This window comes from Mizuhopecten yessoensis, unplaced genomic scaffold (genome assembly GCF_002113885.1).
Source record: "Mizuhopecten yessoensis strain PY_sf001 unplaced genomic scaffold, ASM211388v2 scaffold10175, whole genome shotgun sequence".
In the NCBI taxonomy this organism is placed as follows: domain Eukaryota; kingdom Metazoa; phylum Mollusca; class Bivalvia; order Pectinida; family Pectinidae; genus Mizuhopecten; species Mizuhopecten yessoensis.
In genome coordinates, this window is record NW_018408416.1 from 254,760 (window position 1) to 278,541 (window position 23,782).

Here is a 23,782-nt window from a genome sequence, read left to right on the forward strand (position 1 = left end):
CTACATCCAATGACTTACCGTCCCTTACTTGTGTTCTTTATTCTCTACATTCAATGAGTTGAGAAATGAGCTTCAGCAAAGCAAATTCCCACCGCTGTTAGTCTGCTGTCTAAACAGAAATGCTATTCAAATGCAGGTTCTCTCTTCTTCCATTGAACTTTCTGATAGCGGTCCAATGAAATCTTCAGAGCAGTGGTACAGGTAAGACACATACCGAGTCCATTTCCTCTATTACTACTCATCGTTTATTATAGAAACAGAGCTTGTGATCTCCCCTTCGTGCTCATGTTTGTCTGTCTCTACCATCAATTCTACCACCAGTTGCTAGCTGTGACCAGTACTGCAATAACTTTGCTACTACGAGGCTCACTCAATCAATTCTGTCACTGCACAGCTACCACATCTGCAGGGACCTGTGCATTTGTTACAGCTATATTTGGACCTAAACTAAGGTGTTCAGAGTAATTTTACATGTTTTATGGGTTTAGATCGCTTTTTTGTTTACCTTAGTTTAGGTTCAAATATAGCTGTAACACATTATCAGGTCCCTGTGACAGCTACCGCACGAACGGGCAATAAAAGCATTTAAAGAATAATGCACGTGCAAAATAAACATTCATAGTTGAAGGTTATGCACTTGTAACCATTGGCTACTTTTCAATGCTAAAATGAAGATCATGACTAAATCTGAAATACGCTCCTATATCAAAGGACAGAGTGCTTTACAGATACCGCCAAAACAGATACATTCAGAGGTATGCAGCATAAAAGGCACCACTGCCGTCACATTGAGAACTGTTGTCAGGTGTGTGAACATTTAAGAAAGGTAATGTTGACTTCAAAGAGGACATACGGTCAGGCAGGCCAGTTGTTGCAGCATCAAAGGAGAACATCGCTGATGTGAAAACAATAAATAAGCACAGGGACCTGAGATGTTGTTAGGGCTATATTTGGACCTAAACTAAGGTGTTTAGAGTAATGTTACACCGAAAATTGATCTAAACACCAAAACGTGTAAAATTACTGGAAACACTATAGGTAGTTTAGGCCCAAAGATAGCTGTAATAAATTCTCAGGTTCCTATGTAAATAAGGACGATGGTCATTATTCTGTTTCTGAGATAGATCATATATAAGTATGGTGTGCATTTCAGAAGGCAGTACACATCATATTCTGACCAATTGTTTGAAATTAAAGAAGATTTGTGCTGATATCTGAACAAAAGGCCAAGTGTTTGTAATATGCTAAAAATATATTGGAAAAGTCGACAATTGCTACTCAAACACAATTTCCGAGTTACTCCCAGGGGATGAAATCTTGGTCTATTACTTTGAATCATAGAGGCACTTTAACAAGCAATGGTTATCGAGAAGTTTGTATGTCATTTTTGTTTAATTCCAACGGGCTTGTGGCTCAGGTACCGTGCAATGAAAAAAAGAAATCACTGTCAATATTTACAGAGGCAAAAAACTAAAGTCTGTCAAAAAACTAGTTACGACAATGCTTCATCCGCCAAAAGCAATATTGTACAGGCGTTTTTGAAGCAAGAGGAGGTAGTAGCAATTGACCATGCATCCATGCCATTCACCACAACTTCTTTCTGTTTCCTTCACTAAATCAAGAGGCCCAGATGGCCTGTATCGCTCACCCAATAATAAAGCAACCATGGGAAAATATTCTTATTACATAACTCCGCACCCAAAGAGGCCATAACCTCCATGCATACAAAAAAATCCCTGTCACCCAAGGATGCTCCAGGTCAAATGTGGATGAAATCCCTCTATTGGTACAGAGGAAAAAGGATTTTGAAGACTTAAACCTCAAATTCCCCTATTGAACCCCACAACTCTGCACCTAGAAGGACTATACCCTCCATTTATATAAAAGTTAGTCCCCTTTGCAAAGGATACTTCAGGTCAAATGTGGATAAAATCCCTACAATGGTAAGGAGGAGGATTTTAAAGATTTAAAACTCAAATTCCCCTTTTGAGCTCCACCCCTCTGCACCTAAAGGGGCCGCACCCACCGTTTATACAAAACTAAGTCATCTTGGCCCAAGGCTGCTCAAGACCAAATTAGGAACACATCCCTTTATCCCTATGGTAGGAGAAGAATGTCAAAGATTTTACCTCTATTTCCCCTATTTGACCCCACCCCTCTGCCCCCAGGGGGTCCAAACTCACTGTTTATACAAAATTGAGTCCCTTTGGCCCAAGGATGCTCCAGACCAAATTGGGATGAAATCCCTTAATCCCTATGGTAAAAGAAGACGCTTAAAGGTTTTACCTCTATTTCCCTTATTTGGACCCACCCCTCTTGCCCCAGGGAGGCCACACCCACAATTTATACAACATTTAGTCCCCTTGGCCCAAGGATGCTCCAGACTAAATTTGAAAATAAAATCCCTTTATCCCTACGATAGAAGAAGGATTTTAAAGGTTTTACATCTATTCCCCCTATTGGGCCCCGCCCCTCTGCACCCAGGAGGACCACAGCCACCGTGTATACACAATGTAATGCCCTTGGCCTAAGGGTGCTCCAGACCAAATTTAGTCAAAATCTACTGGGCTGTTCACGACTAGTAGTGTTTTAAAGGAAAAGTTGACGGAAAGACGAAGGACGGTGCGCCATGGCATGAGCTCACCGGTGACCAGGTGAGCTAAAAATGATCTTTTGCCTCTTGAAGTGCTCTGGAAAGTCCAGTCTTCCACACAGGGACCTGAGAATTTGGTACAACTATATTTGGACCTACATTAAGGTTTACCGAAAGTCTATCTAAACCCCTAAAACATGTAAAATTACTCTGAACACCTTAGTTTAGGTCCAAATATAGCTGGAACAAATTCTCAGGTCCCTGTGGTCTTCCAGTGTCTCGTCAGTATACCAAGGGGAGATTACCGTGCACCGTTTGTGTCATTAATAGTGAGTGTTGGCTAATAATAGAAAGATCACACTACATGTATATATATATAATAATCATTCATGTGTTTCCTTACACTAATGACAGAATTTAGTCCATTCAGCCTTGTATCAACAGACAGACACTCGTATTCCATTAGGTATCCCCCTTCCACCCGAACCTTATTACAGAGGTATTATAAATGTACTAGAACGATCAATCCTAATTTTAGTGGAATGCAAAGTGACACAATAAGATAAAATTAAAATACAAACAGTTAATAGATACTTTATTGTTTCTATTTGAGCCTTGAAATGCTAATTACAAAGACAAGTAGCAAATATTTCATGGATAAAAGAATTATAATATATAAGCATATTTTAAACTTTTCATTTTTTTTATATATATAATACATGTATATGTAAATAAAATAATACATAATAGCCAACAACTGATTACAAAAAGACATAAAAAAAACATAGTAAAGTAATAGTAATCAGTATATTTCCTCTGTTCATCAAACCCTCAAGACCATAAACAGCCAGTTTCACTGGGTGGTAGAAAATAATACATTACTTGTTGCATAAAAAAATGCGAACAAACATCACTAAAGGGTTGGAAGGAGGGAGTTAAGATTATGGCACACTCACACATTAGTTACAATGTATAATCAATAGAAATAAAACAAGGTTACCGCGAGCGGTATATAATACGCCCGTCACACATTGAATGAGCAGTTGTTTGTATGATTGAAATATATGAAGTATTTGTGAGTAATTGATATTAAAAGAGAAATCATTCAACATAACTGGTAGATCAATGAGTGCAATACAACATCATGGAACGCATGCATCGCATTAATGAAACCAAGGGTAATAACTCCAGTAATTACGGTCGGATAATGGCGGTTATCAAACTTGTCCGAGGTTTCATGGTAATTAACCTTGTTGTGAAGTTTGAAGTTAATCCGTTAATGATTACTCGAGATATCGAGCGGACATCGTTTGCCCGCCCGCCCGACCGCCCGCCCGCTCACGTGATAACATAATACGTCCCCGTCTTCGACGGGCGTATAAAAATTGGAAGAATCAATTTCAAAATCTTGCATTTGCAAAATGAATCATACATATGGTACAGACAATCATGCATGTAATGGGAAAATAAAGGTAAGTGATATACTTTCTGATTAGGTTAACGTGCTGCTATGTTACGTGGTCGTTTACAGGTACATTTACAGGTACATTTACGGTGACCATGTACTGGTAGTATGGGAATGTAGTATCACAGGAGCTGTATTCTTTACCTATAGCTAGTACATCAGGGTTTTTTAACGTCACATTTTAATACAGATCATTAATGAATTTGACAGTTTAGTGAAGTGACAGTTTAGTGAATTCAAAGTCGCTCAAAATCACTGATATTTATATATTTCTATGCAAAAAATAAACCAGGGTAAAATCTAACAAAGCAGAAATCACCAATTATCCTTTTATCATACAGGACACCACACATAACATGTAATATAGGTATCCTAGACAGGACACCATACATAACATGTAATATAGGTATCCTAGACAGGACACCATACATAACATGTAATATAGGTATCCTAGACAGGACACCATACATAATATGATATATAGATATCCTAGACAGGACACCATACATAACATGTATTATAGGTATCCTAGACAGGACATCATATATATATATACATAACATGTATTATAGGTATCCTAGACAGGACACCATACATAACATGTAATATAGGTATCCTAGACAGGACACCATACATAACATGAAATATAGATATCCTAGACAGGACACCATACATATCATGTATTATAGGTATCCTAGACAGGACACCATACGTAACATGTATTATAGATATCCTAGACAGGACACAATACATAACATGTATTATAGGTATCCTAGACAGGACATCATATATATATATACATAACATGTATTATAGGTATACTAGACAGGACACCATACATAACATGTATTATAGTTATCCTAGACAGGACACCATACATAACATGTATTATAGATATCCTAGACAGGACACCAAACATAACATGTATTATAGGTATCCTAGACAGGACACCACACATATCATGTAATATAGGTATCCTAGACAGGACACCACACGTAACATGTAATATAGGTATCCTAGACAGGACACCACACGTAACATGTAATATAGGTATCCTAGACAGGACACCCCACATAACATGTAATATAGGTATCCTAGACAGGACACAATACATAACATGTAATATAGATATCCTAGACAGGACACAATACATAACATGTATTATAGGTATCCTAGACAGGACATCATATATATATATATACATAACATGTATTATAGGTATCCTAGACAGGACACCATACGTAACATGTATTATAGATATCCTAGACAGGACACCAAACATAACATGTATTATAGGTATCCTAGACAGGACACCACACATATCATGTAATATAGGTATCCTAGACAGGACACCATACATATCATGTATTATAGGTATCCTAGACAGGACACCATACGTAACATGTATTATAGATATCCTAGACAGGACACCAAACATAACATGTATTATAGGTATCCTAGACAGGACACCATACGTAACATGTATTATAGATATCCTAGACAGGACACCAAACATAACATGTATTATAGGTATCCTAGACAGGACATCATATATATATATATACATAACATGTATTATAGGTATCCTAGACAGGACACCATACGTAACATGTATTATAGATATCCTAGACAGGACACCAAACATAACATGTATTATAGGTATCCTAGACAGGACATCATATATATATATATACATAACATGTATTATAGGTATCCTAGACAGGACATCATATATATATATACATAACATGTATTATAGGTATACTAGACAGGACACCATACATAACATGTATTATAGTTATCCTAGACAGGACACCATACATAACATGTATTATAGTTATCCTAGACAGGACACCATACATAACATGTATTATAGGTATCCTAGACAGGACTCCATACATAACATGTATTATAGGTATCCTAGACAGGACACCATACATAACATGTATTATAGGTATCCTAGACAGGACACCACACATATCATGTAATATAGGTATCCTAGACAGGACACCATACATAACATGAAATATAGATATCCTAGACAGGACACCATACATATCATGTATTATAGGTATCCTAGACAGGACACCATACGTAACATGTATTATAGATATCCTAGACAGGACACCATACATAACATGTATTATAAGTATCCTAGACAGGACACAATTTTGTGAAAAAATTACGGCTTACAACAAGAGTTACATAATCCCTGATTTTTAGAGAATACAGGTAAAAGAGGACCATGGGGCCTGTATCGCTCACTTGGATAATAAAGGAACCCTGGGAAACTATTCTTATTACAAAAAACTTCCTTCAATGGTACAGAGGAAGAAGGATTTTAAAGAATTAAACCTCAAATTCCCATTTTGGATTGTGCAACTCTGCACCCAGTGGGGCCACACCCTCCAATTATACAAAAGTAGGTCCCCTTTGCACAAGGAAATTCCAGGCCAAATTTGGATGAAATCCCTCCAATTGTACAAAGGAAGAAGGATTTTGTAGACCTTAACCTAAAACAAATTTGGACCCCACCTCTCAGCACCCAATGAAGCAACACCCTCATGATTTTAAAGACTTATACCTCAAATTCCCCTTTTGAGCCCCACAACTCTGCACCCAAAGGGGCCACACCCTTTGTTTATACAAAATTAAAACCTCTTTGTCCAAGGATGTCCCAGGCCAAATTTAGATAAAATCCCTCAAATGGTACAGAAGGAGAAGGATTTTAAAGATGTAAACCTCAAACTTTCCTTTTGCCTCGCCCCTCTGCACCCAAAGAGGCCACACCCACCGTTTATACATGCTCCAGACCAAATTAGGATAAATACTATGATCCCTTCAATAGAAGGCCCTGCTTCCTTGCCCCCAGGGGGTCCTAACCCGCCGATTAAACAAAATTGAGTGCCCTTGGCCCAAGGATGCTCCAGACAAAATTGGGATAAAATCCCTTAATCCCTATGGTAGAAGAAGGATTTCAAAGGTTTTACCTCTATTTCCCCTATTTGGCCTCATCCCTCTACCCAAAGGGGGTCCAAATCCACTGTTTATACAAATTTGAGTCCCCTTGGCCTAAGATTGCTCTAGACTAAATTGGGATGAAATCCCTTAATCCCTGTGGTATTAGGATTTCAAAGGTTTACCTCTATTTCTCCTTTTGGGCCCCACCCCTCTGGCCCTATGGGGGGGAACACCCATTGTTTCTGCAAAATTGAGTCCCCTTGGTCCATGGATGCTCCAAACTAAATTAGGATAAAATCCCTTCATCCCTACGGTAGAAGAAGGATTTTAAATGTTTTACCTCTATTTCCCCTATTGGGTCCCACTTCTCAACCCCCAAGGGGGCCACACCCACTATTTATACAAATTGAGTGCCCTTGGCCTAAAGATGCTCCTGATCAAATTTAGTCAAAATCTAATGGGTCGTTCAGGATTAGTAGCGCTTTAAAGGAAAAGTTGACGGACAGATGACGGAGTCTGTGGTATGGCACAAGCTCACCATGGTCCTTCCGACCAGGTGTGCTAAAAATGTACAGTCTATGGCACTGACAAAAAACAAACAACACATGTAAAGTTAAGAAGTAAATAAACAAGAGGACTGCGGTCGGAACAAAATACGCCCGTCGAATGCCATATAGTGTTATATACTTTCTTACATTGAAATAAGATCTGCATCATTCTAAGAGTGGTTAGCTGATATGCTATAAAAAAATATAGGAGAAAATATTCAGACAAAAAATCAAATACTGAAATGAACAAAAGGCAATAAATTTTTCAAACATCGTTGAATCAAAATTCTTATAAGGGAGACACAACTTCATATCATGATTATAATGTATACCAAGTTACAAGGAGATCCGTTGAAAAATGTAGGAGGGGATTTCCGGACAAAAATCAAATACTGAAATGAACAAAGGGCAATAACTTTTGGAAAAATTGTCGAATCAAATTCTTTTACGGGAGACACAACTACATATCATGATTATCATATATACCAAGTTTCAAATAGATCGGTCGAAAAATGTAGGAGGAGATTGCTGGACAAACAAAGTTTACGCCGGCCGGCCGGACAACGCAATACCATAATAATACCGTCAAATTTGACGGTCGTATAAAAAGATTGATGTAAAGGTGTTGTATTTTGTTACTCCTATGCTGTCAACCCTGACAATTATTTATAATAGCGACTGTAAAACACAAAACTACTGCTGTTGTTCTCTGACTGTTCTTAAGTAATTCAATGTTTTTTTACAATAAGAAAATCTAGAAGTTAACTTTTCATAGCCAAACAGTACACTTATCTCAAGATATTCAAGTCATCAAGTTTCCAAGGTTGACAGGCAGCTATGGTTACGGCTACTAGTAATGTGTTGATTGGCTAAGAACACTACAAATACTTTTAAACACATATCAACTGCTGATTGCAGCAAAATAGTAAGAGAGATATTATTAACACCGGTATTCCTTATACCTTTTGCTAACTTACATTGTGTGACTATTATACAGTACTTTTGTAATTCAGATATGTTTAATACAAAGCATGCAAATGTAGAGTGAGATACAGTTAATCATTTGATTAGATCAAGTCATTGAACTAAATTTTATCTGAATCATCATTTGAAAAGCATACGAGTATACATGCACTAGTACATGTACACACTTGTATAATTTATAGCCTCTTTCAGATTTTTTTGATTTTTCCTTTTTTTGTTTAAAATTCCTCAGCTTGTGATGTGTAACCTAATTATTTGTGATAATAGCTTAAATATGTTTTTAAGCACTGATAGTAGACAAGCCGTAGTTTGTGTAAATTGTATAACATTGTATTATAATGTTTCATATAAATGTTGAGATAAATAAATAACAGGTATAGAGCGACTTACGCTAATTTCCCAACCCTAACCCTGTAGTTTGTGTACTGGACTAGTTTAGGGGCTCGCTTCCTGCCTGTCTGGTACATGTATATTGGACAAAGTCTTTTGCAACTATTTGGTTGTTCTAGTAACAAATGTAAGAGATAAATATTTGTAAAAGAATTTCATATCAATTAATTAAAGCTATATATTTCCATAATAATGACCGGGTAAAGCTATGCATACAGGAGAATACGATGGTCGTACAAATGTATTTTGAAACATGATCTGCACAACAAAGTCCTAGCAACGTAAGCAAAGACGCAAGTTATATTTCCAGATTCTGTTTCCTAGCACATGTATATGATTTGCAGGATGTACATATCCTGGTATATAACTTACTAAGAGGAGATCCATTATTTCATACAATAACACAGTACTCCTACAAGCATAATACTGCAGGCGTACTTATTTAAACTCAGTTAAAATTTTGAGCATTGTCAAGTTTTAACTGATTAGCACAATGGCGCATCATAATTTAGCACAATATTTCATGCTTGAAATGTGAAAAAATAAGACTACCACTAAAATATATACTTTCACAGTAGTAATCATTCAAAAGTGTTTCCTTCAACACATGTAAAATGTATGTGTGCATATAGATGGTCCAGTTTGGATAGGTAATCAGGTTCTATGATTATTTTTCTAAGATTAATAGTGAAGCAAGGCCCAATATACTTCAAGTTTTTGTCAATTAGATTTTTTTTTAAAAACAGTATAATGTTAATGTTTGGCACATGTAATACAAACAAGACAGAAACAGTTTTCATCACAACCTACAACTCCATCACAGATACCTACGTGAATCAATCCTACTTATTTATCATCCATGACACAAAATAATAAAAACTTTACCCCTCATATCTCAGAATGGTCTCCAAGCTCACCTTAATTCATTCACCCCTGAAAACAAATTTGCACTCTTCCAATTCAAAAGTTGGAATAGTTCATTATGATACTTCAGGGGTGAATGAGTTAATATCATGTCAAATCATGACAATAAACCAAAAGTGGGTATATGCAAAAAATCAAATTTATCGGGGATAGCCACCAGAAGGCCTAAATCGCCATCTCTGACCTTTTGCATCATTGACTCATGAAACTACAAACAGGTCTGAATTGTGCATTATCTTAGCAAGAGATCAAATACTCCTGTTGAACACATCTTTATAGACTAATATTGGAGTGTATACCGTCTCATAAAGATCTACATTAAACAGTGGAGAGTAACAAGAGACCCAATTGGCCTGCATTGCTCACCTGGTATTAATCTCACACTTGTAATCTTAAAAGTGGAATAAAATACAGCTTCAGGCAGAATATCAGTGTTTGATTCATTAGAACCTATTAAAAGATTTAAACATATGACGCCTATGACCTTGAATATCGAACAAGGACATTAGGTAGGTTGAAAGTGGGTCAAGGTCATGAATTTGAACAAACTTGGTGGCCCTTCATCCCAGCATGCTACAGGCCCAATTTCAGTACCTATTAAAAGATTTAAACATATAACACCTGTGACCTTGAATGTCGAAAAAGGAAATTAGGTTGAGAGTGGGTCAAGGTCATTCATTTGAACAAACTTGGTAGTCCTTCATCCCAGCATGCTACACCCCAATTTCAGTTACCTGGGCCTTTTGGTTATTGAGAAGAAGTGGTTTGAAGATTTTACGACATTTAAACCCTGTCACCTTATAAGTGGGTCAAGGTCATTCATTTGAACAAAATTGGTAGCCCTTCATCCCAGCATACTACAGGCCCAATATCAATACCGGGGCCTTTTGGTTATTGAGAAGAAGTTGTTTGAAGATTTTACGACATTTGACCCCTGTGACCTTGAAAGTTGGACAAGGTTATTCATTTGAACAAATTTGGTAGCCCTTCATCCCAGCATGCTACAGGCCCAATATCAGTACCATGGGCCTTTTGGTTATTGAGAAGATGATGTTTGAAGATTTCAACATATTTGGACCCCTGTGACCTTGAAAGTGGGTCAAGGTCATTCATTTGAACAAACTTGGTAGACTTTCATCCCAGCATGCTACTGGCCAAATATCATCAGCCTAGACATCTTTGTTATTCAGAAGATGTTTAAAGCAAAAATTTGACGCCGGACAGACGGACGCCGCACCATGGCATAAGCTCACTTGTCCTTCAGGCAGGTGAGCTAATAAAACCATTCATCTCTGTTAAACAACTACACAGCCAATTAAAGACACCACTAACAAAGACATCCAGTGAAACAACAATACACTGTATCTAACCATATGGTATAGCCAAAAATATCTCATATATCATATACACTTCCTATTATACTTTATCTTATAGAAAGTAAAACCAAATCACAGAAAATTTAAAGTCATTCAGTTGACCAATAGTATAAACACTTTCAATAGTTCAAAGTTTTCATTATTCTATAGGTATCGTGCCCTAAACAATAGGCAGTGATATTTTCCAACATTAATTATTTTTTTCATATCAAATATGAATTAATATAAGTTGCCTCCCCTCGCGACGTAGGCCTCGGTTACACTATGATTTCCTCTAGCATTATAAGAGTTTTGTACACCCAGATTTCCGCGAACAATGTAATCATCTGATGTGCTAGGATTTCCCTGCCCACTGTAAGCGTTTATAGCACTTTGATGACCCCTCGCTGTGTAAGAGTTTGCATCCACTTGATTTCCGCTGGTCGGATAATGGTTTGTGTCGGTTGGAGTTTTCTTCACCACATAAGAGTCAGCAACAGAGGTATTAGCATGCTCTTTAGAGATATGCATGTTGAGTCCACGTCGATCCTTGAATGTGATGTTACAGGTGTCACAGTTGATCTGGTCATCACTGAAGTGTGCCTTCTTGTGGTCCTTGAGCTGGACGTTCCAGGCGGATGCATAGTTACATTTGTCACACTTGTAGGGTTTGTCGCCTGTATGTGTCCGCATGTGTGATGTCAGCTGGTAACTACGGATACAGGAAAAGTCACACAACGAACATTTCACAGGATGTTCTCCTGAAATAAATAATCATTCACATGGAAAATTGCATCAGTAAAAGAAATAACCTTTTTACAAATGTTTTCATTACTGGGCTCCACGTTCACCCATTGGGTCACAAAGGTTTTTTTTGCAGTGACCTGCGTTTTTTGATGTGGTAACCATGGTTTTCACAAGTCCCAAATATGGGGAAAGCACTTTTCAAAATGTAGTTTATAAATATATACATATATGTAGGTGTGTTGTGCAGGATGAATCCACTATCCATGTTTATCGAGACATGCCCTTTATTTTTAGGCTCAAGCCATTTTTACTGTACTCTGCTACCTTAAGCTTTCATTCACACAACATTGACTCCAACATTGACTCCTCTAAACCCAGAGATTCTTCATAACAAAAAAGGTTAAAATTTCTTCACCTATGCTCAAGCAGTTTTTACAATATTTCCCCCTTGATTGGGTCCTACCTTCTTTTACTAGGAGGACCCAGCTTTTACTAGGAGGACCCAGCTTTTACTAGGACACAGCTTTTACCAAGAGGACACAGCTTTTACTAGGAGGACACAGCTTTTACTAGGAGGACCCAGACCCAGCTTTTACTAGGAGGACCCAGACCCAGCTTTTACTAGGAGGAACCAGCTTTTACTAGGAGGAACCAGCTTTTACTAGGAGGACCCAGTTGTTACTAGGAGGACCCAGCTGTTACTAGGAGGACCCAGCTTTTATACATAGTTTCCTTTGCCTAGGGATGCTTCATGAATAGTCCTTTTACTTGTACTTTAAGAAGTCTATTTAACCTTTATCTCCATTTCACATATTGGGATCCCTACTCAGTCCCCACGGGGATCACAACCATTGGTACATTTAAGTTAATGACAGACAAGCGAAGAACCCTACAACATGGCAAAAGCTATAGCTAACAGGCACTCCATGTGAAGTCATCTAAAGTGTTATCAATCACCGCTCATTAGATATTTTTTAAAACGCATGAGGATACTTTTTGAACCCTTCAAAAAATTATAGTATTATACATGTACAGTTACCACATCCTCAAAATTCTAGGGTTTTGTTCTCTTACATTTTCTTTATAAAGAAAATATGTTATCAAGAGCATAATTCCTGAATTGGAAAGATGACTGTTACTAGTACATGTTAGAACAAATTTGATTTTGAACATCCATTTTTTTTATTTAAACATTTTATAAATAAAAGACATAGATTTTACCTGTATGTGTCATCATATGGAGTTTGTAAGTTGAACCTAGATGAGTGGAGAAGTCACAGATATCACAACGGAGTGTCTTGGTCTTGTGATGTACACGACGGATATGTGTTTTGATGGACAGTCTTTGGACTTCCTTACCACAGATTTCACAGATAGAGCTGGCAGTGCGCTGACACCAGTAAGAACGCATGTGACGCTCCATGGCATTTTTACAAAGAGTCATGTTCACAGTCTCTCCACACACTGTACATTTGTCAAAGCATTCAGGGTGCACCTCAAGGCTGTGAGCCTTGCGGTCAACATTTGACTGGAAGTTCATCTGGCACTTCTTACACTGGTAAACTTTCTTATTGTGAACCTTTGAGAGGTGTGTGTGAAGGACCTTTATGTAATGGAATTGCTCCCCACACTCTTCACAAGTGTACTTGGCCTCCACATGTAACTTGAGGCGGTGCTTCCTCAGCTGGGTGTAGTAGCTGAATACCAGCCCACACTCGCCACACGTCAACTTGCCCTGCATGTGTTCCTTCAGATGGACCTCCATCACTGACCTGTCTGTGGTTTTAAACACACCACTACACATCTTACAGCCGTACCCATGGAATGACTTCTGCTCTACATCCACTCCGCGATCCTTCTTACAGTGACTTGTCCAGGTTATCACCTCATACTTATCTTCATGCTCCTCCAACTGGACATTGATATCTGGAAAGTACTTATCGGATCGTCTGCTACCTGGCAAGCAGTTAAGTTTTTCTCCTTTATTGCGTGTTTTTCGCTTCGCTCGTGACTTCTTCACCACCCGCTGTGCTTTCTCCTTGTCATCCTCTCCATCATCATCTCCCTTTTCCACACCTTCACTTTCACCATCAATCATCTCCTTTTTCCCTTTTTTGCGTTTTGTATACTTTCGCTTTTTTCTTGTTACTGGTTCCTCTTCGTCTAGGGTCAGATTATCATCAGAGTCAGCTTGGTTTACTGCTTCCATATCTTCATCTAAAAGTGGATCATAATCTGATTCGTCTGGTTCTGGTTCTTTCAAATAATCTGAGTCTAAATGAACTTTCCCAGAAGACGTGTCAATGTCCTGTTCTTTGCCTGCATCAGAACTGTGATACTGCTCCTTTGGTACCCTACTGATCTCTGTCTTGTCTTTAACCTTTGACTTTGACCTCTCACCACGTTTATTGTCGGTCTGTGTGGAGATACATTGTGTCTGTGGACGGATTATGTGATCGTTCATTTCTGCCTCCGAGTACCTGGCGGTGTGTCGTTTCTTAGGATGTACGCTGCTGAAGTCTCCTTTGTGGAGGTTATAATGGCTTTCTGTCACCTGGACACCCTCAAGGCTTGTATCAACAGAATGACTCTACAACATACAAACCAATATTTCATCTTTACAGAATTTAGATTTTTTTGTTTTATAGGTATAAAAGATAGTTCTAGTACCAGGTACAAGCCCCTAGAAAGATCTTATAAAAGCCTTCTCTAGTTATTCATTCCAGGACAGTTGATTGTTCAATCTAGAGAGAAAAATATCCAGCATAGCTTGATGTACAGGTGTAATAAACAGCCATGTAGTTGCAACTCGATATATATTTATATATATATATACAAAGTCAAAGTATTGTTTTATTAGCTCCATTGGTGTAAGTGACACAATAGCTAATTTTACCATTGGTATATATGAAAAATATCAATCCCCTCACATACTCTGTTGAAGATAAGAAATTTTCTTTAAGATGACCTCATCATTATATCCCTTCAGCAAACAACTTGCAAGAACCCCTTTTTCTGCAGGTTTCTTTCTGGGGTGTGTTTCTTTGTTTTTCCAATGTTTTCCCACTTGCTTAGGACCCCAATTTTAAAACTTATGCTATCACTGTTGTATACTCTTGGAAATCCATTTTAAACTAAGAAAGAGTAATGAATAAGATTTCTTAAAAAATAGTAACAGTGTTCTTGACCTTTACCAGAGCACCCTGACACTTAGGAGATAACCCTACTGTATTTTGAAATTTGCAGCGGTATATCGTGATTATACTGCCGCAAATTGAGTTTCAGTACTGGCGGCATGGAGCGAGCCAGAAAAATGGATATTTGTGACAGTATAATCATGATATACAGATGCAAACTCCAAAATACATGCAGTAGGGATATCCCCATTCTAATTCATATCAGCCAAAACCATCAAAAGAAACGACAATTTTAAGATATTTTCAGTGTTTTCTTCAAATTCTGAGTCACTTTGCAATGGATTGATGTCGTAAGGAATATTCGAAGTAAGGCGGAATGCCGTTGACCTTTTGGGGTCACACTATTGTATTGGACATCATGAATAATTAATTTCATGATGTGTCAGGGTCATTTGGGGTAATTAACGTCATTAACAACCGCCATCCAGGCTTCATATGCAAATGAGAAATTTGCGGATGGTATAACGTGGTTTTACTGTCACAGATTATTTGTATATATAATTGACCAATCAAATGCCGTGTTACATCTCAAATGAATTAGAATTATACTTACACAGTATTTGTCATAGGTATATTAACAGTATGAATTTTCCATAGAATTGTAATGGAAAAGAAAGTTGCAAGAGTGCTGACAAAGACCTTTTACCAGAAACAGTAACCTTGATGACAGCACTCTGAGACTTTAACTTATTTTAGGTACAATCATACACAATACTTGTATGAACTTTCAGGTAAACCTGTTGAAAGAGAAACGTCACTATACTAGAGAGATGACAGATTTTCTAATCACAGGTATATACAGTGTCCATGACCTGAACTTCCTAATAATATAACACCCTAAAAATGGCATGTCTACTTCACTTCACTCATAAGAAGTTTGATAATATCTATTCAAAAGTATGGTCACTAGATCTAAAATGATGGCATGTTTATCTTAATAGTCCTTGATCTCCAAAGTAGCAGTAAGAAATGTGGACTCTTAAGATATTGTCATATACAAAGCACTTGTGTGAAATCTTAATCTTAAAAGCCAAGGCTTTAAAGAGACAGCTGTAAGCTTGGGAAATGAAAGTATTAGAACAATTTCTATAAATACATAGCAATTAACTGTAACTTATTCATATATGGACCTATGAGTGAAATATCAAGAAGAAAATTGGTTATTTCTACAAATATTATACTTTGCCACATGCTATTCCTCATAAACACTATTTGTTATATACAAACCTCTCTAGATCTTACCTCATCAGCCTCTTGTATATCATCTACATAGGATCGGCGCCCTTTCTTCTGTAATCTCTTACTCTGACGGTATCCTCCTTCTGGACTGGAGGCCGCCCTTTTCCTTGTAGATACTGCGGTTTTCATCTTACTCTTTTGGTTGGATGCTTTTCTTGCTTTTCTTTGTTTTAAAGGAGTAGGATGGATTTGCTGTACAGGACTGTTTCTACGGTGGACATATCTGACAGGGTGAGAGGATAAATTGTCATCATCCACATCTTCCTCACTACAACTCAGGTCCAGTACAATATCTCTGTTCTCGATGGTCGACTGCCCAACATCACATTTGACTTGTTCATTGTCATTAGACCCATTCACAGACCACATGTCATCTACCTCAGAATCTGTGGAGTTGTCCTCGCTTTTAGTCGACTCGCCATCATCAGTACTAGGTGATGTTACACTGTCCGTAAATCTCTTCCTCTCTATGTACATATCCGGCTCACATTTGATCTCCTTTATATCAGAAACATCACCCATACTTGGTGTTAACTCGCCAACACCTACTCCTTGTGTTGCCTCGTCACAGGTTTTAACTTCAGATAACATTGCTCTGTCAGAGACCCCAGGTGATTGCTGACCCTTCTCTACATGTTTCATACTGGAGTCGTTTATACCAGACACAGCCAAATCAGCATTATCAGCATCTGATGTTTGGCCGCTGTCATTAACAATATTTTGTGACAAGGATGTCTCTTTCATCATTGCTGATGTTGTCTTAGTACTGCAACACGAAACAGATATATTTATAAATAATTATGTATCCAAATGCAGTATCAAGTTCAAATAACAGTAAAGGGCCTGTCACACACTACCGATGTACCTCACCGGGACTGAAGAGGAGCAAAAACTTAACAACAGCAGAGCTCCGACAAGAAAGCACTTGAAAAATTGACCATAGCAATACCGTCGTTCGTGTTGTGATACTGTGTTCTACCGGTGTCCTACAAATGTAAGAGCCAATGTGCTACCTAATACCACTTTTCTGTCACCTTAGTGTTACCGCTGCACCGCCGATGTTATACCAGCATCAGTACTACTTCGGTGGTATTCGGTAGTACTACGGTATCACATTGATACAAGTACGGTATACATTGAGGCCACCGAAGAGTCACCAATCCATTACGGGAGGCTACTGGTGCTCTACCAATATCAACGACGACATACCAGAGTACCTCCTTTGTAGTCCCCTTGCTTGCTCCGGCAGCCCAACAGCGGACATTTTTTAGCTTGTTCAACAATTTCTACCGTCACCTACTGTTCCTAATTTTTTGCCAATGTTCTGATGATGTACTACCATTCTTAGTGATGTGGTACTGTTGCGCTGCCGTACTAGTACCTATCCCCGAGAATCACCAAATGTTTGCTATGGTATAGCTTCGGCGACCCAAATCAGCTATGTGTGACAGGCCCTTAAGTTAAGTTTATCTATAATTGTTAAATGAATCTAACAGGCATCCTCAAGGGAGGTCCTGTGGTATCAAACATTACAATGATGATGCCATACCATGATAACATCAGAATGTAGGCCATGGCATTTATAGCTGACTTGAATGCCATCTGAACATGGACGGTGTAAATATAAGGTGTTGAAACCTACCATGTATTTCTGTGACTGTTTAGGTGAGGAGAGCATGCACTGATTGTTGCCTGCATATCTGGTGAACAGTCTTTGTCAGGAAGGTTTTCAAGGTCATCCACAAAGAAACTATTGATCAAACACCAGCTGAAAAAAATAAAAATAAATAGTGTAGAATCTTAATTACTACTGTTGATACAGTTCTAAGCATACATGTACACATACTGATGTCAATCTCAGTCTCACTACTTCCAGAATCATCTCATCAAGGAACCTTTGAAGTTAAGAGTTACATATTATAGACAAAGGCTCCAAACATGTGACTGTCTTACATGATCATGCATATTTAACTGATGACAGATAGCTTGACATGGCCAAGAGCTATGGAACCCTTTTCTACCACCATTTCTTTGAGATATTTTCAAATGATCAACACACAAATACAAATAGACAAGCACATACAATATCAATGTACTGACTCAAAATGTTGCTATGAAAGCATACATACCACATGAACATTTTCTTACAGGAAAGGGTTCTGGTTTTTCTGTCATATACATGTACTACAAATGTATTAGAATAAATGGGGACAACTGTAACATCAAATTCCAAATTTAGGGGAAATTCCTAAATACCTGTAGTTCAATTCTTGTTGATGTTTGTTGCCTGAAATGATAACCATCAAAAACAGTGTTATTCCTCACAAAATGTTCCATCCTTTACAGTAAGCCCAACCTGTTGTCAGTATAATGTGACCAGAAGGAATATAGTGCTAGTCTAGTGCTAGTCGAGTGCTGGGACTTTGGCATGTTGTTTAAGAGAGGTAGCAGTATAAACACTATAAAAGTTGGTATCAGATCTGTACAAGGAGGCAAATACATAAACAAAGTGCTTCCTGCATACATGCATGGAGGCATGTCCTTAATGGACCTAATTAAGCTGCTAATAGGTTGACAAACTATATATAGCTAATCCAAGCTAGAAATGAAGCAGAAATGTAGTATCCTATGCAATATATCTTGTCATTCAAAAATGTAAACAAGTCATTAACTTAACAAATCAGAAACAAAAATCATATTCTGCAGAACAATTTTCATGATATATTTAATTTTACTTTGGACTGTTATTATATAATGACCAATATGACAGAATTTGCATCGTTGAATGATGACAGAATTGACTTAAGTTGTCATTTCAGGGTAAAGCAAGTGATTGGAAACTGAATTATGTTAAGGTAAAACTCAAGACTTAACCACCTCTGCAAGGATCGAGAAAAGAATACATCTGCTGTTACCCACTGCTTGTATCGTAATTTAAGGGACGGCTAATGCTGGAACCCCCTGATGAATTGGGGCTTTGCTCTTATGCCCTCTATTTGGGTACAGCACCGTGCACTAATGGCAATATTTTGGATCTTTATATATCTCTCTATATCTAATTACCTTTTATTTCCTAGCGCCTTTCTTGGCAATACCTCACTTTTGGCTTGTGTTCACCTAGATGGGGTAGGCAATTGGTTCTGTCTCCAGGCCGGGACATATCAGTCCTTTGAAATGGTAGTTCTTATGAATTCCCTGTTTAACGTTCAGCATTTAGGGTAATGGCAACAACTGGTTCATCCAGAGCTTGAACTATCATACAAGTAAGTTTGTTTCCTATCGTAGAAACACTGTACTGACATTGAACAGTGTATACTTGTCATGTGTATGCACTATCCAATACAGATTGAGCGTGTCTTTCCGCAGACAGCACATGTACAGTGTCCAACTAACTGAAATTTGATCGTTTTTGGACTTTTCATAAAGTCTAACAAAAAATATACTGCATGATATATACTTAATCATACATCAAACTAAATAAACATTTTCCTGTCGCTCTAGACTACCTCCGACATGATACTATCAATCGCAAGGGTTATGACAAAATTGCATGTTTTCTGGAACGAGGTCATTTGATTATATATTATGGGTGTATTGACAGACGAGGCTACCTGTACCTGTGATCTATAAGGCTTCCATTTATCGATTGTCCTTGGGAGGATGGGGAACGTTTTTGAAAATTTCACTGTTGCATTGGTAATTAGTTAATCAATGATTTTGTGTGCGTCGTCCTTATTTTGCTGGTGTGTTGTTTCAAAAATTGTTCTAACACAAATCTTGCAATCTGTAGGTTCTAGTTTAAGTGATTTACAACTTGTCTCCTGACAGAGCTGGAAGGGGCAAAGCATTTCCCGATTTCACACTGTTCTAAGCACACATCACACATGAATGACAAATATAGTAAAACGTAACGTAACGACACAAAACTTACCTGTCCAACAACATTTTTGCAACATCTTCGTTTTTTGACAGGCCGATGCTGACCTTTACAGCCATCCATCTTCCGATCTGTTTACCGAGACAGATGCGTGATTTCTGTTCTTTTCTATCCCAACCCTGTTTGCGCTCTTTCTTGTTTTCCTCTGATACTAGCGTGCCTCCTCTGAGGCGTTGGTCCGGAGTGAGTATTGTGGTGGCCGCCATTATTGTGTTGTTGCCGGAAGTACTAAAGAGAAAGCGCAGTACCGGCTAAGTAACGGAACAGTGATCACAACAATTGCCAATTCTTCCGGGCAAATCCGGGTCACTGGCAGAATATGAATGATTTTTAGATATTATTGAGAACAAAGAGATAAAATAACACTTTGAATTTGTCGTCTCAGTTCTTGTTTGACGTATTATGATTTTGTTACCGCAATTTCTTGTGAAATACTAAAAGGAATCATAGTTAGTCTATACGATCCGGTTAGTCCCAATTTGAGGTCATGACATGGATAGGGTTTGTTTGTTTGTTTGTTTGATTTTGTTTAACGTCCTATTAACAGCTAAGGTCATTTAACGACGGCCTCCCCTGTGTGCAAGATGTATGCGTGTAGTGTATGTGTGTGTATTTTGGGAGGCTGCGATATGTTCGTGTTTGTCTCCTTGTGATAGCGCGGAACTGATGCCGACTTTATAGTGCTACCTCACTGAAACATACTGCCGAAGACACCCAGCAGGACGCCCCACCCGGTCACATTATACTGACAACGGGCGAACCAGTCGTCCCACTCCTAATTTGCTGAGCGTTAAGCAGGAGTAGAAACTACCATTTTTAAAGACTTTGGTATGTCTCGGCCAGGGGACAGAACCCAAAGCCTTCCTCACAGGGGCGAACGCTCAACAAATGGCCAAAAGTGAGGCATTGTCAAGGGAGACATTAGGAAGAAGAAAGTTATTTAGAAAGGAGAGAAGAGATAAGGTCCCAAATTTAGTCGCCTCTTACGATCATGCAATTGGGGGCAGCAGGTACAATTCTTACGCCCTACCTGCAGGGTCGACATGGATAGGGAATTCTAGCATTAGGCCTATTCGTAAAAATCTTGACAACGACATTTGACGAATGTTTCTCGTATTTCATCATGCCGTGAATGATCGACAAGCAAATCACAATCATATTGCTGACATGTATACGTAACAAGAGTATGGAGCACATCATCCTCGATATCCAGGGGTTACGCTCACTTTCGCTCTCTACACCCCTGGAATATGTCAAAGCAAAATCGAAGGCTCAGTGTGCAGCACCTTGAAGATGAGACGAGAAGACTAATTTGATCCTTTGGTGCACATCAATAGAATCTCGCGGTCACGTAACGGTAAAAATTGACAGGCTTTGAAGTCGGGCGTCTCTCCTTTGTAATCTTCAAATGACAGGTATCAACCTAGCGATCGGTGTTATTTTTTACTTGAGACCAATCAAACAGCTATCTTTGTGCCTTCAAATTTGCTATGACATGTTGCAGGGGTTTAGAGAGCGAAAATGAGCGTAACTTCTGGATATCGAGGATGGGAGAACATCGACGCCGCCGACGCCATCGTCGTCGTTAGCCACATGCGAGACGGCAGAGATAGCAGCGTCCTACATGTACGTATGGGTTGTATTATGGTTTGGAAGACCATTGATCCAAAGAGTCAAAGTTCCCAGAGTTTGTAAAATACGTCAACAGTAACCCTCATAAAGGTTAACAGAAGCAATAGTTGTGGACTTATCGAAGGAGTTTTATCAGATAAGCTTCATACCTCTGATGAAGGAGACGAGACCCTTTGGTGTGTAAAAGAAAACAGCCGCCTGGTTTCGAAACTTCTTCCAAAGAGAAGTTAGTCTGCAGTGTTGGCATGAGAAAAATCTGATGCATAACAGATTGTACTAGATATATAATCTTTGTTTCTTTTACAAAATATATCAAACAACTTTTTTTTCAATTTCTGTTAATCAATCTTAATTGTTGGTCCGGATGGAAGCGAGCAGAGATAATAGAGGTTATACTAATATCTGGGGTTGCGATATCTTCGATATGATCTCAACTCCCCTGGCATATGTCATGGTAAAATCGAAGGCTCAGTGTGCACCACTTTGTGGATGAGACAAAATCAAAGGCTCAGTGTGCACCACTTTGTGGATGAGACAAAATCAAAGGCTCAGTTTGCACCACTTTGTGGATGAGACAAAATCGAAGGCTCAGTGTGCACCACTTTGTGGATGAGACAAGAATTTGATGCTTTGAAGTACATTAAAAGAATCGATTGGCTTTAAGGTCGGGTGTCTCTCCTCTGTATTCTTCAAAGGACAGGTATCAGCCTAGAGATTGGTAATTTCTTTTGGCCTGAGACCAATCAAATAGCTAGCCGCGTGCCTTCGAATTTGCTATGACCTATTCCGGGGGTATAGAGAGCGAAATTGTGTGTCACCCATTGAGTATCGAGGATGGGGTTCCGCGGAAGCATCCATGGCATTCCTCCATTTCTTCAGGAACATTTCTGACAGTATCAGATCGATTGTGCGGTTGTTTACAGACACCACAATCATGTTTGGTCCCTAACGAATAAGAGGAAAGACATTCAGCTTATGGTACATTATTGTGCAGAGTGATTCCAGGTGTATTCAGGAGATTAAATGACTGGAAACAATGATGACAGACGGAATTTAACGCTAGTAAGTGACAAGTTATCTAAACATAAAGGCAGGACACCCATACCCCTGAACTCAATTGATATAAGCTTAAACATGTCGAGGAAATAACACATATTGGTATTAACATCAGCACAGTAGTCTTCATTGACTAAATGGCCAACGTCGTCTGTGTGATACACTACCCACAAGTGTCACAATACTGCAGTGTGACGGACATCCGGAGTGACAGACACACCTCACTACAGTCCTGACGAAGGCATCATGGGAAGGTGGAAGTCGCAGTCATCAAAGAGGTATATATCTGATCCAACTGTCCGGTTCAGCAACAGAACGACTTACACTATGAACAACGTGTATCAGTTTGATCAAATAAATACCGCATTAACTTATTTTCTGTGAGATACGTTTCCGAAGTGGAACACAATCTCAAAACACATCGTGACAGCACCATCATTGAAAGCATCCAATGACGTCCTGATAAAGACGACCGGGGAGTAGTAGACTGTATAGTTTAATATTTGAGCCTATACATGTTCAAACCAGCGAGGCCATGTATTTATTATGTTGACTAGTATACAGAAGAGAAGGCACTTTGAGGGTGGAATGAAAAAAAAAGCCATTCTCTCACACCTTACCAACACTAGAAGTACATTGAGAGCCTTTCAACTATTGTTCTGTCATAAATCTGGAACGACAAAATCGAAAATAACCTATTGTTTTTGGAATAGAACTATCTGGCCAGGCGTGCTAATTTATTTCAAGGAGATAC

The 23,782-nt window shown here is 38.5% G+C and overlaps 1 protein-coding gene across 1 annotated transcript; it reads right to left on the bottom strand.

Annotated features, from left to right (window-relative positions):
* Positions 1 to 11,085: 11,085 nt before the first annotated feature.
* LOC110459662 lies at positions 11,086 to 20,551 on the bottom strand. The gene is made up of 5 exons (XM_021512019.1): positions 20,335 to 20,551; positions 18,046 to 18,171; positions 16,407 to 17,169; positions 13,189 to 14,557; positions 11,086 to 11,981 (listed from the first exon to the last, which is right to left on the bottom strand). The coding sequence occupies exons 1-5, from the start codon at positions 20,544 to 20,546 to the stop codon at positions 11,461 to 11,463; spliced, it is 2,991 nt and encodes a 996-aa protein (XP_021367694.1). The 5' UTR covers positions 20,547 to 20,551; the 3' UTR covers positions 11,086 to 11,460.
* Positions 20,552 to 23,782: the final 3,231 nt, after the last annotated feature.